The sequence below is a fragment of the Bos mutus genome, chromosome 23 (assembly GCF_027580195.1).
Source record: "Bos mutus isolate GX-2022 chromosome 23, NWIPB_WYAK_1.1, whole genome shotgun sequence".
Classification (NCBI taxonomy): Eukaryota; Metazoa; Chordata; class Mammalia; order Artiodactyla; family Bovidae; genus Bos; species Bos mutus.
In genome coordinates, this window is record NC_091639.1 from 19,594,631 (window position 1) to 19,608,361 (window position 13,731).

The 13,731-nt window shown below is 36.9% G+C and overlaps 1 protein-coding gene across 1 annotated transcript in view; it reads left to right on the plus strand.

Annotated features, from left to right (window-relative positions):
• Nucleotides 1-13,731, plus strand: part of CARMIL1 (capping protein regulator and myosin 1 linker 1) — a 303,970-nt gene that overhangs the window by 226,249 nt on the left and 63,990 nt on the right. The window contains 1 exon segment of the mRNA XM_070360729.1: nt 3,642-3,740. Coding sequence (XP_070216830.1) covers nt 3,642-3,740 — 99 coding nt within the window.

Consider the following 13,731-nt stretch of genomic DNA (forward strand, 5'->3'; position numbering starts at 1 on the left):
CCTTCTCCAATGCATGAAAGTGAAAAGTGAAAGTGAAGTCGCTCAGTCGTGTCCAACCCTCAGCTATCCCATGGATTGCAGCCTACCAGGCTCCTCTGTCCATGGGATTTTCCAGGCAGGAGTACTGGAGTGGGGTGCCATTGCCTTCTCCGAGTTTCTAGCTGGATGAACATAAAAACTTCACATTAAAAGATTGATGACCTCAGTGCCTATTACTAGATACATTATATCTGGCTTTCAACAAAAAATGACAAGGCATGCTAAAAGACAAGAAGAACCACAGTGTGAGCAGCCAAAGCAAATATCAGAACCAGACTCAGATATGACACAGAGTTTGGAATTATCAGACAGGTCATTAAAACAATTATAATCAAATATGTTATGGGCTTTAATGGAAAAAGTAAAAAAAAAAACATGCAAGAACAGATAGGTATTAAAAGCAGAGAAAGAGGAACTAAGAAAAAAAATCAAAAGAAAGTGCTAGAAGACAGAAATGCTGTAACTAACAAAAAAATGCCTTTTATTAGCTCATCAGTGGGCTGGAGACAGTGGAGGAAAGAATCATTGAGTTTGAGGATATGTCAGTAGAAACTTCCCTGAAAAAACTTTGCCACTCAAACATATTTTTTTCTAAAATATTTCCTCCAGACTGAAATGCAAAGAGGAAAAATAGAATAGGAGGGAAAAAGAACAGAATATTCTAGAACTGTGGGAAAAATTACAAAACATTGAATAGCCTTGTAATGGGAATATCAGAAGGAGAAAAAAGAGAAAGGAACAGAAGAAGTAATAACTGAGAATTTTTTGAAATTAATGACAGAAACCAAACCACAGATCCAGGGAACTCAGAGAACACCAAGCAAAATAAATACCTCCCTACCCCCCCACCTCACCATCCCCCGCCCCGCCAAAAAAAATCAACATGTAAGCACATCGTATTCAAACTGCTGAAAATCAAGGAGAAAATGTTGAAGGAGGACAGGGGAAAATACATCTTGCATATTGGGAAATAAGGACAAGAATTATATCAGACTTTGAGTCAGAAATCATGCAAACAAGAAAATAGAGTGAAATACTAAAGTATTTGGAAGGAAAAAAAAAAACAGACTGGAATTCTGCATCTAGCAAAATTTTTCTTCAAAAATAAGAAATAAAGACTTTCTAAGTGGTGTTAAAGGGATGAAAGGGAGAAATTGGCAAGACTGTCATTAATGTACCTGTACTACTTGTGAAATGGACAGCCTGGGGTTAATCTGAGTATAACTTACAATTGGCCCACCTTATCTACATCTACGGGCTCAACCAACCATGGACCATGTAGTGCTGAAGTATTTACTATTGAAAAATATCTGTTTACAAGCACACCTGTGCAGTTCAAACCTGTGTTGTTCAAGTAGCAATTTCAGTGTTATTTGAAAGAAGAGTTGAATTAATTGTAAATGTACTTTGCAGATACTAGGGCAACCACTAAAATATAATTCTTTAAGAAAGGAGAAAAAAGTGGATCATATATAATGCTTAAAATCAGAGAAGACAGAAAAGGAGAGGATAAAAAAAGAAAGAACAGAGTATGCAAATATGTTAATTAAAAAATTTGTGTTTTTTAAATGAAAATTGTTGCCTTTAAAGCTCATATTTATTGTTTTCTTTTCCTATACTATGCTTTTATATATTCCATTTTTCATTGTCACAGAACCCTGTCCTCTTGCCCTTTAATTTTACTCTATTGAAGAACAATATTGTGATTCTGTGTTCAATCTTTATTATTTTAAAATACAAGATTCCTTTATTAAAACACATGGTTTTTGCCTATGTGCTGCTGCTGTTTTCAGCAGTGAGACTGAAGGTGTCTAACAGATTCTAGACTGTCTCCCAGGTCACTGCTGCCCAGGGGTACTGGCAATGTGATAATGACACTCTTGGCTCTCCCTTTCCATTTGACTTGAGTCAAGCCCCGTCCTGTCCTGGTTTTCTGCCTTGGCACCTAAAGGTGCATAGAAGGAAAATTCACCCTGTTAATTCAAGATGCAAATACTTTTCAGTGGTGATGTGTACATGACTGTTTTTAAAGACTCTTAGCGTTGTCTTTCTTCTCTCCCTGTACTAGCTGTTAGAAATGAGCTTTGAATACTAATTTTTTTCTAAAATCCTCCGTCCAAGCTCAGTCTGTGAAGCCCGGTTGGTGCCCCTGGGGCAGTCCTGGAAGTGCCTGGGGCTGCCTTGGGTGCACTGCCTGTATGTGAGCAGAGCCTCCTGAGTAAACAAGCTGATCTCAGAACTGGCCCATGGCCAGGGCTTAGTGAGGCCAAATGTAGAACAAGTAACAAAGCAAAAGCACCCCAAACTAGGGGGCAATGTGTGTCTGCCAGTTTCAGGCAAGAATCTTTTTTTTAGCAAAGACATTCTAACTGATGGTAATGTCACCTTGGAAAGAGATGACTTCTTGGGAAGCAGCAAGAGAAAATTAACGTAATATAATGTCATGGTATTAATGTGTCACTTTAATGATGCTCCATTTCAGGGATCTTTCTGTTTTATAATTTCTTCATTTATGTTTAGTATAATAGTACATTTTGCTCTGCTTTGTAGTTTCCAGGGATGATAGTAATTATAGTCTGTTTTAATTGTTCCTAATTGGTATTAAGTAGTAGTCATTTTAGCATATGCAAAACTAAAATGAAAATGTAATAATGCTGAAAGCCTCATAGTTATTAGACGTTCTTAGGGAACTATAGTGACAAATTAGAAGCCAAATGGTTAAGTTGCATTAATAAGACAAATAAAAGCAACAACTTAAAAAAATAGATGGCATACTTAGTTATCTCAGATCATTCTTAAAAAAACACCTTAATAGGTATTCATTATCCCCAATAGTTTATACTACATTTTTTTGCCCAATGTGTATATTGTTCTTCTTAAATACTTTATTCCAGTCTAGTTATCATTTGTATTTTTAAGTTTTTCATAAAACATTGTCTATGTATAAAAATATAGATTGTCAAGTAACTTTAAGACTTCATTTTCTGTAGGAATCCATTTTCTAATTTTTGATACTTTTACTAAAATCATTCCTATTTTTAAAAATACATGTAAGCCTGGTAGATTAAGGAAATTAGTATATAGCTTTGAGATGGACCAGCCTGTATCCTTCCAATTTTGTACCTGTTTTTTCCTTTAAAGAATTTTCTGAATGCTGGTGAATTCTACCCCTGGAATAAGGCCAAGAGGTTCAGAGAAGACCATTCATACTCTGTAGGGGTACTTATTTAGCTTCTGAACTGTTTATTGGTTAAAAATTTATGAGAGGGAAAGATTACAATCATGTTCAGGAAAGTGATGAAAAGGCAGTAAATGGGGTGTCTAACCCTGCAGGCAATTAAACATTTGCTCTTCTTTGTCAAATACTGAGTCATATAAAAATCACCCCTGTTACCTGCAAGTAAAATTTCTAACTAAGAACACCTATAATGCATCTGATAGTCCATTTCCCCATCTCGTACATTCTGTGGGGCCAGGGCACTGGCAGGATGTGAAAATTAGTTGCTTGGGTCTTCACTTCAGCTGCTGGCTGTTTCACTGATGACTTTACTCTCTGCTGAGTTGACATGTGTTCTTGAGAGAGACCTGTGCTTAATTTCCAGATAGAAAACTATCTGCTCCGGAATCATGAGACTAGAAAATACCTTCAAGAGCAGGCCTATCGCCTCCAGCAGGGCATTGTCACCAGCACCACGCAGCAGGTAAGAGGGACCAGTCTTCTCCCAGTGCCAGTGTTCTTCCTGCTTACACTGAACTGACCCTTGTAAGAGCCAGAGACCAAGGATTTTTATCATTTCCCATGGGACAGTAAGAACCCATTTCTGAAAATGACAACAAATGTAAGTAGAGTTTGGGGGAAGATGTAGAGGGAGGAAAATGTAGGTTAATTCTTATACTAAATATACAGTTTCTATTGTTGACGATTTTGTGCATTTTAAGACTGTCAGTAAGGTGATGGTCAGTTGCTAAGTTATGGACATAATGACTCTGACCCATGGACTGCAGCATGCCAGGCTCCTCTGTCCTCCACTATCTTCCAGAGTTTGCTCAAATTCACGTCCGCTGAGTTGGTGATGCTATCTAACCATCTCATCCTCTGCCACCTCCTTCTTCTTTTGCCTTTAATCTTTAATCAAGGTATTTTCCAGTGAGTCAACTTTTTGCATCAGGTGGCTGAAGTATTGAAGCTTAACTTCAGCTATAGTCCTTCCAGTGAATATTCAGGGTTCATTTCCTTTAGGATTGACTGGTTTGATCTCCTTTGCAGTAAGATGTGATTTAGATTTATATATAACTATTAGAAACCCTAGATTATAGATGATAAAATCTGAGGGTAATCAGATTTAATACTTTGGAGACCTTCTGTTCCATTTCTTCTACTCCATTTCACTTCTCTGAGTAGGAAACAAATTCCCAAATTCTTCTGAATAATTAAGAATTTGTTGAATGTTAATTAACATGTAAGTGCTGAAGAGAAACTATTCTTTTCTTTTATTTCACTCCTTTTCTCTCTACTCAACTTCAAAAAAGTGTGAAATATTTTCCTCCAAAAACATAACCAAACCCAAGGATCATAAAATATTCGAGGAAAATCTATAGGATGTCAAAGAAAGAAGATACACCAAAGAACTGAGCTCAGATGGTTCAAAGTAGAGCAGAGAACTTAACAAAAGTTTTTTTTTAATTTAATAACTTCAGTGGGATTTGAGAGAATATTATATACATAAAATAGGAATTAGCTGCTGTGAAAAGGAGTAATCAGAGGACAGGAAACAATGCTTAGCAATTGAAAATATGGAAACTGTAATATAGAATTAAATTAACTGATAGTGCACAAATTAAGCTACTTGTTTGGTAGAAAACAGGGAAAATCTGTATAACATGCAGTATGACAGATGAAAAATATGAGAGAAAAGTAAGTCCAAATAGTGAATAGATTAAAAATGACCAATAGCCTTCTAACAGGAACTCCAGAGGTTAAAAAGAAACATCATAGAAAAAGTTAAAAGAGTAAAAATAATAGAAAAGCATTTCATATGAATGTTGGAGTTGATATAACCTATTGAAATAGATCTAGAGGGATGAGTAAAGGACTGTACGTGGTCAGAACACTTAGAATAAAGGGAAACAAAAACAAAAACACACCATCTTAAAGACTTACAGAGAGAATACACAGGTCATCTTACAAGGGAACTATCCTAGAAACAAATGAGGTTCAGCCATTTTATCAGAGTGAGGGCAGAGTAAAATTATATTTGGACAGGGAATCAGAAATTTTACCCCCAATATTCCATATGAAAAACTGATTTTTTGAGGAAATTCTCTAGCAAAACAGAAGAAAGTATCAGTTCAGTTCAATCGCTTAGTCATGTCCATCTCCTTGCGACCCCATGGACTGCAGCACACCAGGTCTCCCTGTCCATCACCAGCTCCCAGAGCTTACTCCAACTCATGTCCATCAAGTTGATGATGCCATTCAACTTTCTCATCTTCTGTCGTCCCCTTCTTCTCCCACCTTCAATCTTTCCCAGCATCAGGGTCTTTCCCAATGAGTCAGTTCTTCACTTCAGGTGGCCAAAGTATTGGCATTTCAGCATCAGTCCTTCCAATGAATATTCAGGACTGATTTCCTTTAGGATGGACTGGTTTGATCTCCTGGCTATCCAAGGGACTCTCAAGAGTCTTCTCCAACACCATAATTCAAAACCATCAATTCTTCAGTGCTCAGCTTTCTTTATAGTCCAACTTTCACATCTATACACGACTACTGGAAAAACCATAGCTTTGACTAGATGGACCTTTGTTGGCAAAGTAATGTCTCTGCTTTTTAATATGCTCTCTAGGTTGGTCATAGCTTTTCTTCCAAGGAGCAAGCGTCTTTTAATTCTATGGCTGCAGTCACCATCTACAGTGATTTTGGAGCTCAAGAAAAGAAAGTCTGTCATTGTTTCCATTGTTTCCCCATCTATTTGCCATGAAGTGATGGGACCAGATGCCATGATAATCGTTTTTTGAATGTTGAGTTTTAAGCCAGCTGTTTCACTCTCCTCTTTCATCAAGAGGCTCATTGCTTTCTGCCATAAGGATGGTGTCATCTGTGTATCTGAGGTTATTGATATTTCTCCCAGTAATCTTGATTCCAGCTTGTGCTTCATTGAGCCCAGCATTTTGCATGATGTAGTCTGCATATAAGTTAAATAAGCAAGGTGATAATATACAGCCTTGACATACTCCTTTCCCAATTTGAAACCAGTCCATTGTTCCATGTCCGGTTCTAGCTGTTGCTTCTTGACCTGCATACAGATTTCTCAGGAGGCAGGTCAGGTGGTCTGGTATTCCCGTCTCTTGAAGAATTTTCCCCAGTTTGTTGTGATCTATACAGTCAAAGGCTTTGGCGTAATCGATAAAGCAGAAGTAGATGTTTTTTTTGGAATTCTCTTGCTTTTTCTATGATCCAATGCATGTTGGCAATTTGATTTCTGGTTCTCCTGCCTTTTCTAAATCCAGCTTGAACATCTGGAAGTTCACGGTGCATGTACTGTTGAAGCCTGGCTTGGAGAATTTTGAGCACTACTTTGCAAGTGTGTGAGATGAGTGCCGTTGTGTAGTAGTTTGAGCATTCTTTGGCATTGTCCTTCTTTGGGATTGGAATGAAAACTGATCTTTTCCAGTCCTGTGGCCACTGCTGAGTTTTACAAATTTGCTGGCATATTGAATGCAGCACTTTCACAACGTCATCTTTTAGGATTGAAATAGCTCAACTGGAATTCTATCACCTCCACTAACTTTGTTCATAGTAATGCTTCCTAAGGCCCACTTGTCTTTGCATTCCAGGATGTTTAGCTCTAGTTAAGTGATGATAACCACCATCATGGTTATCTGGGTCATTAAGATCTTTTTGGAAAAGAGAGTATACAATATGAGATATAAATAAGAAACTGTGCCAGAAATGAAATCATTGAAGTTATAAAAGCTGAAAGAAAGCTTAAAAAAATTGCCACTTTGGGGCAATCTGCTCTGAGCTGCAGAATTAAAAGATATACTATTACATGTATTCCTCTATGAATTCCATAATCATAATTCTGTACTGTGGATTTTAGTGGATTTAAAATTTTAATATCAACTTAGACAAGAAAGGAACACCTAATTATTATTATTCTAAAAATATGTAAATGCTGGAAATCTTAATGTAAAAATAATGAAACTAAGGTGTTGAAGAGGGAGAAAGATGAGTATAAGTATACTAAAGTTTTTGTTTTACTTTTTATTTATAAGTATACTAAAGTTTTACTTTTAGGATAATCCTCTCTAATTCATCAAAAGTCAAAAATACAGATGTAAATCTGCTGTTTGAAATGGAGGTCACCAAAATAATTTAAAAGCAGAGGGTTTTAAAAACTGTTTATTTCAAAAATGTTCATTTCAGTAGATTGAGAGGAACCAACTGGTAGGAAAAGTTTTATTACTTGAAACTACTTTTTATTGCTTATTCTATTTTCTTACCTGTACAAATATCATTTTAATTTTCCCAGTGTCTTTGGTTTTGGCATCAGGGTAATGCTAGTCTCAGAGAATGACTTTGGAAGTATTTCTCCTCAACTCTGGGGAATACTTTAAGAAGGATAAGTGTCTGTCTATCCTCAGTGTTTGGTAGAATTCACATGTGAAGCCGTCTGCTCCTGGACTTTGGTTTGTTGGGAGATTTTGTTTTTTTTAACTGCTCATTTAATTACTGGTAATTGGTCTGTTCATATTTTTTATTTCTTACTGATTCAGTCTTTGGAGAGTGTATGTTTCTAAAAATTTATTTCTTCTATTGTCCATTTTGTTTGTGTATATTTGTTTGTTGTTGTTTAGTTAAGTCACGTCTGACTCTTTGCAACCCCCATGGGTTATAGTCCACCAGGCTCCTCTGTTCATGGAATTTCCCAGATAAGAATACTGAAGTGGGTTGCCACTTCCTTCTCCAGGGAATCTTCCTGACCCAAGGTTCAAACCTGTGTCTCCTGCATTGGCAGCTGGATTCTTTACACTGAATCACTTGGGAAGCCTGTATTTGTTTGTTGTAATCTCTCATGACCCTTTGTATTTCTGTGATGTTACTTGTAACTTCTCTTTATTTCTGATTTATTTATTTGAGCCCTCTTTCTTTTTTTCTTGATTAGTCTGGCTAAAGATTTATCAGTTTTGTTGATATTTTCAAGACAGACCACCAAGATATCTTTTCAACAAAGTTATTTTCAAAGAACTGGTCTTAGTTTCATTAATCTTTTCTACTTTTTTTTTTTTTTTTTCTCTATTCCATTCATTTCTGTTCTGACCTTTAGATTTCTTTCCTTATATCGTGTTGGCCAACACTAACTTTGGTTTTGTTATTTCTCCTTTTTCTACTTTTTTTATGTGTAAAGTTAGGTAATTTACTTGACATTGTTCTTGTTTCCCAGGTTAGGCTTGCATGGCTATAAACTTCCTTTTAGAACTGTTTTTGCTATGTCCCACGGATCTGGGGTCATTGTGTTCCCATTTTCGTTTGTTTGCAGTTGTTTTTCTTTTTCATTTCCTCTTTGACTTCTTCAGCCTTCCATTTGTTGTTTAGTTGCATATTGTTTAGCCTCCACATGTTTGTGGTTTTTTGTAGTTTTTTTTTTTTTTCCCTTGTAGTTGATTTCTAGTCTCCTTACTGTTGTGGTCAGAGAAGATGCTTGATATGATTTCAGCCTTCTTAAATATATTGAGAATTCTCTTGTGGCCCAGCCTGTGATCTATCCTGGAGAATGTTCCATGTACTCTTGAAAAGAATATGTATTCTACTGCTTTGGATAGAGAGCCATTTTAATTTTTTGTTATTCCTTTTTCTTGAAAGAGAATGAAAGAAAGGTGTCCATAATAAATTTGTCATGTATGATCTTTCAGGTAGGTAAAATTATATAGATGACTTTGTATACATAGAGATTCATGAGTGTTCACCAAAATGTAAATAATGGTTATCTCAGGTTTAGATAATGGTTATCTCAGATTAGGTTGAGTTCTATTGTCTTCACAGTTTTGTTTGAATGCTTTATAGTAAGCATGTATTATTTATATAAAAAAGTATAGCAATATCTGTTAAGAAAATCATGAATTATGAATATTAGTGAAGTAACAGGGAGTTTGGGGAAGGGAAATATTATTTTTGACCTTACCAATGCCTTAAACATCTAAATTTTTTCCTATAAGGGACTAATATTAGCTTTTAGTACTTTATGGTTTACTATTATTTCCTGGTTTTAGTGTTTAACATTAAAAGCAGTGAGAAAGCTAAAATCTTACACTGTTGCCTTTGGTTCCTTTATGAGCTACCATAACATTCAATATCCTTTTAACTTTTTCCCTCATTCACAGGGGTTTTGTTGCTCATCCAAAAAAATTACTGCCGCAACCTTTAATGCTAATTTTTAAAAGTAAGTTTCATCTTCTCAGTCGAGAGGAAATTATACACAGGAGGCATATACAGATGTTTAATTCTGTAGGGGTGACATCGCTCTGAATTATTCAAGTCATTATGTAGTAGGTATATTGCCACCTTTTCACTTTGGGGATTTCTTAGGACATGATGATTAGCAGTTTTCAGACTTTAATTGTTTCAGTCGCCTTAGGAGAGATTTATCTCCTCCTTATTGAAACTTCTTATTGAAGTTTCCAGAAATAGGAACACAGAAAGAATAGGCCCTCTGTGACTACTCCTGCTAACCACATAGGCAGTCATCATTCCCGGGTGACACTGAAGGGATTAAAATGTGTTTTAATGAAACATTGAAGTCTCATAAAAGTTCATATATTTGTTTTCGTCTCTAGTCTTTGTTTGGGAAAGACCTTCACAAGACTCAACACTGTACTTATGCTTTTGATCTCTTATTTTCATCTCATAAATGCTCTTAATCAAGAGCCAGCAAACTTCTATAAAACAACCAAATAGTAATTAGCCTTTACAGTGCATATGGTCTCTGTTGCAACTGCTCAGCTGTGCTGTGATAGAGTGAAAGCAGCCATGGACAGTATCTGCACACATGAGTGTGGCTGAGCCAATAAAACTTTATTTATAAAAACGGGCTCAGAATTGCCTATAGTTTGCCAGCCTCTGCTATGTCTTCTCATTCTTTTTTTTTTTTTTTTTTTAAGACAATTTTATTGCCTAGAGCTATTTACTCAACACATTCTCTTTCCTTCCTTTCATGTGCAGGTTTTTATACTTGCCTTCCTGGCTTCTTGCTACCCATTCACTTTACAACCTTCTGGAATGTGCCATCTGTCCCTATCTGTCTGCTGAGATGAGACTCAATGGACCTGGTCACCAAGTCAGAGGCCTTTCTCCCTCTTATCTTTTGATGATAGGAGGCTGTATGTGTAGTGGTCTGACTTGGGGTCTCAAGTCAGATGACCTGGTTTTAAGTACAGATTCTGCTATTCCTTCTTGGTTGGAACTGATGTTAGTCGCTAACTAACCTCTTTAAGGCTTGGTTTCATCTGTAAAAATGGGAAAGATGACCCAAAGAAGGTGCTCAGATGATTAAATGGGATAATGTGTGCAAAGTACTTGGTTCCTCACCAGTAAACATTGTTTGTTGCTAATTTTTTATTATCACAATTGCCATCATTATTATAGACCATCTTATCTTTCTTGAGATACACTTCTTAGTTCACTGGGTAGTATGCTGTTCTGAATATCGTTCTGTTGTTCTCTGTCCTCCTTTCTACACAACTCTTTCTCCTTTCATCTTCCAAATGCAATCCTTTTTCAAAGTTTTGTACTTAGTGCTATCTAATCTACTTCTACCTTTTAACTCTCTCGTGTGGATGACTCCTGATCTATCTCTTCAGTCCCTGTTTTCTGTAAACAGAAATTCCTGTTTTTCAGCTGTTTGTTTAGCATCCCCATCCAGATGGCCCTCTGACAGCAAGGTGAAAGACCAAATTCATCCTTTGGAACAGCTGATTTCACCATTTCTCTCAGAGACATTGTCATTCACTGAGACTAGAACTCCTGGAGTCCTCTTGGGTGCCTCATTCGCTTTCTTCATTCAGAGTCACTATTCACTGCCCATTTATCTTCAAAGTGTCTTTTACAGCTTTTCTTTTCTTTCTTTTTTTTCTACTGCCTGACCTTTTGCTAAGGCTTTTTATTAACTCCTTCTTGTGTCTTTTACAAGCATGGCAAGAACCAGTTAATCCATCTTCCATGTCTCCTTGTGCTTTTTTTTTTTTGCTGTTGTTGTTTTTTTGGTATCTTTGTGCATTTCATAGCCCATTTTCTTTGTATCAGGGAAGCTAATACAAAGCTAGACATTGTGAGTGTTAAGAGATTTTTAGATACTCACAGTTGTGGGAGGAGCTGGGGGGATAGATGCTCTGTGGTTTGCATGCAGTGGTTGAACTCGGTAGCCTGAACCTGAGTCTTACAGTATCTTGTCTTAGCTTAACATTCCAATCTGATGTCCCATAATAAAATGCCTCTGTTTCTAATTGGGAAATAGGAATACCAAGCGTCAGAATGTGCCATTGCTTATGTTCATTCTTTTACTTAAAATGTCCTTTTCTTTTCTCAGTTTGTAGAACTGTTTCAGGACCCAGTCTAAAAGCTACCTTCAGCCCCAATTAGTTGTAATCTCTCCCTTGACTGAAATCCTTTAGTACTTCTCATCACCCATTTATTCATTGAATAAACACTTATAAGGGTTTGTGATGTGGCAGGCACTATTACAGGAGATGGAGCTTTGATAGTGAACAAAATGTGTCTTTGTGGATATTACATATGCAAACTTTATATCTTGTTATGGTTAATTGTGAATATTTCTTTCCACTTCCAGGTTTTTATGTTGTTTGGTGGCAAAGGGTGTATCTTATTTAGGACTGTGTCTCATTCAGTGCTAGGTGTTGAGTTTATTTCTCTTGAATCAAATAAAGAAATAGACATGGAGGAAGATAAAATTTTCCACTGAATAAGCTACTTGCTTCCCTGGTAGCCCAGACGGTAAAGAGTCTGCCTACAATGCAGGAGACCCGGCTTTGATCCCTGGGTCAGGAAGATCCCTGGAGGAGGAATTGACAACCCACTCCAGTATTCTTGCCTGGAAAACCACACAGATGGAGGAGCCTGGCAGGCAAAACCCCATGGTGTCACAAAGAGTCAGACACAACTGAGAGACTAACACACACACAGTAAGCTATTTGCTGGAACTGAGGACAGTTGTGACAAAGTGCAAGCGACCAAAGATGGCATTTTATGGCTAATGGTTCTAAGTTTTGCACTTGGGTTCTATAGCTCACTATATTTGGAAAAGCCTAAGTGGTGAAATGGCAACCCACTCCAGTATTCTTGCCTGGAGAATCCCATGGACGGAGGAGCCTGGTAGGTTACAGTCCACAGGGTCGCAAAAAGTCGGACATGACTGAGCGACTTCACTTTCACTTTCACTTTCAAGTGGTCACCATCAAGTAAGATACACTGTATTTAGTTGCCAAAGAAGCCAATTTTGATTTCCACCACATTAATGAAAGTATAATTTGTACAGTAAGAAAGATGATAGCCCTGTTACTGTGTTACAGTCTATTTTATTTACCCTCATGTTGTGTGAGGGTTTTAGATAGAAAATTCAGAGGTGTGCATGGGGGAAGATGTGAGTCAGGGATCAAACAGTGGTGTCACTTTGGAATGGTCAAAGAAACGGGACTGTTAAGCCTGAAGAAAAAAGATTAGAGATGAAAAAGAGAGCTGTGTTCAAACATGAGCAAGATTGTCACATGGAAGAGAGCTTGTAACTGTTCAGAGTGTTCTCAAGGGGGAAGATATGTGACCTGTAGAAGGACATGGGAAGACAGATGAAGACTTAAAGAAGACCTAGTCCAAGAATGATTGAGTACATTTCCTTGGAAGGAAGTGAGCTTAAATTATGGCAGTTAGCAAATTTCCTGGGTTGCTTTAGAAAAATGGAACACTTTACTAGGATAAAGTAGAGTTTAAAATGAAGAGCTCGAGTGCCGTCATCTACCTTGAAGTCTTTGATGGGATAGCCCAAGAGATGACAGTATTTCAGACTGCAGTCTCCTTTGTTTTTCTACATTTGTGTACCGTCGGGACTTGAATATGAACTGAGAATCTGAATCCTTTGTTTACCGTTTTCAAAATTTTCATTTATACTCTGTGTAATCTTTCTGTGTCATCTTAAATAGTTTTAACTTTTCTGGGCCTTGGTTCTTTAGTTGTAAAGTCTCTGAATGTGATCTGTTGGGCTTTGCCAAACTTTAGCAAGTATATTTTCAGAAGAATCTTGAAAACTTTCGAGATTTTATGTCTTATTTGAGTCAAAGAATGAAATGTTTGTTTGTTCTGGACATGATTTTGAAAGTTCCACTTAAAGATCATTTTGCTGAATTCATTTAAACCTTCTCTCCTTAGTGAGTACTTAATGGCACACGTGTCAGGAATCTCTTTGGTCTCTCATGATTATTAAAGATGATTAGTTTTATTATAGTGCCACATCGACATACCTCTCAAATTAGTCTTTTGTGGCCTCAGATCTGTATCAGTTCCCTTCTTTGTGTATTAGAACCCAAAATGTGGTTCATTTTGTCTCTCAAAATTAGATATTCCTTCTTAGTGAGATATGAATTATTGATAACCCTTTTTGCTTCAGGAAGCACAGATCAATTCAGTAG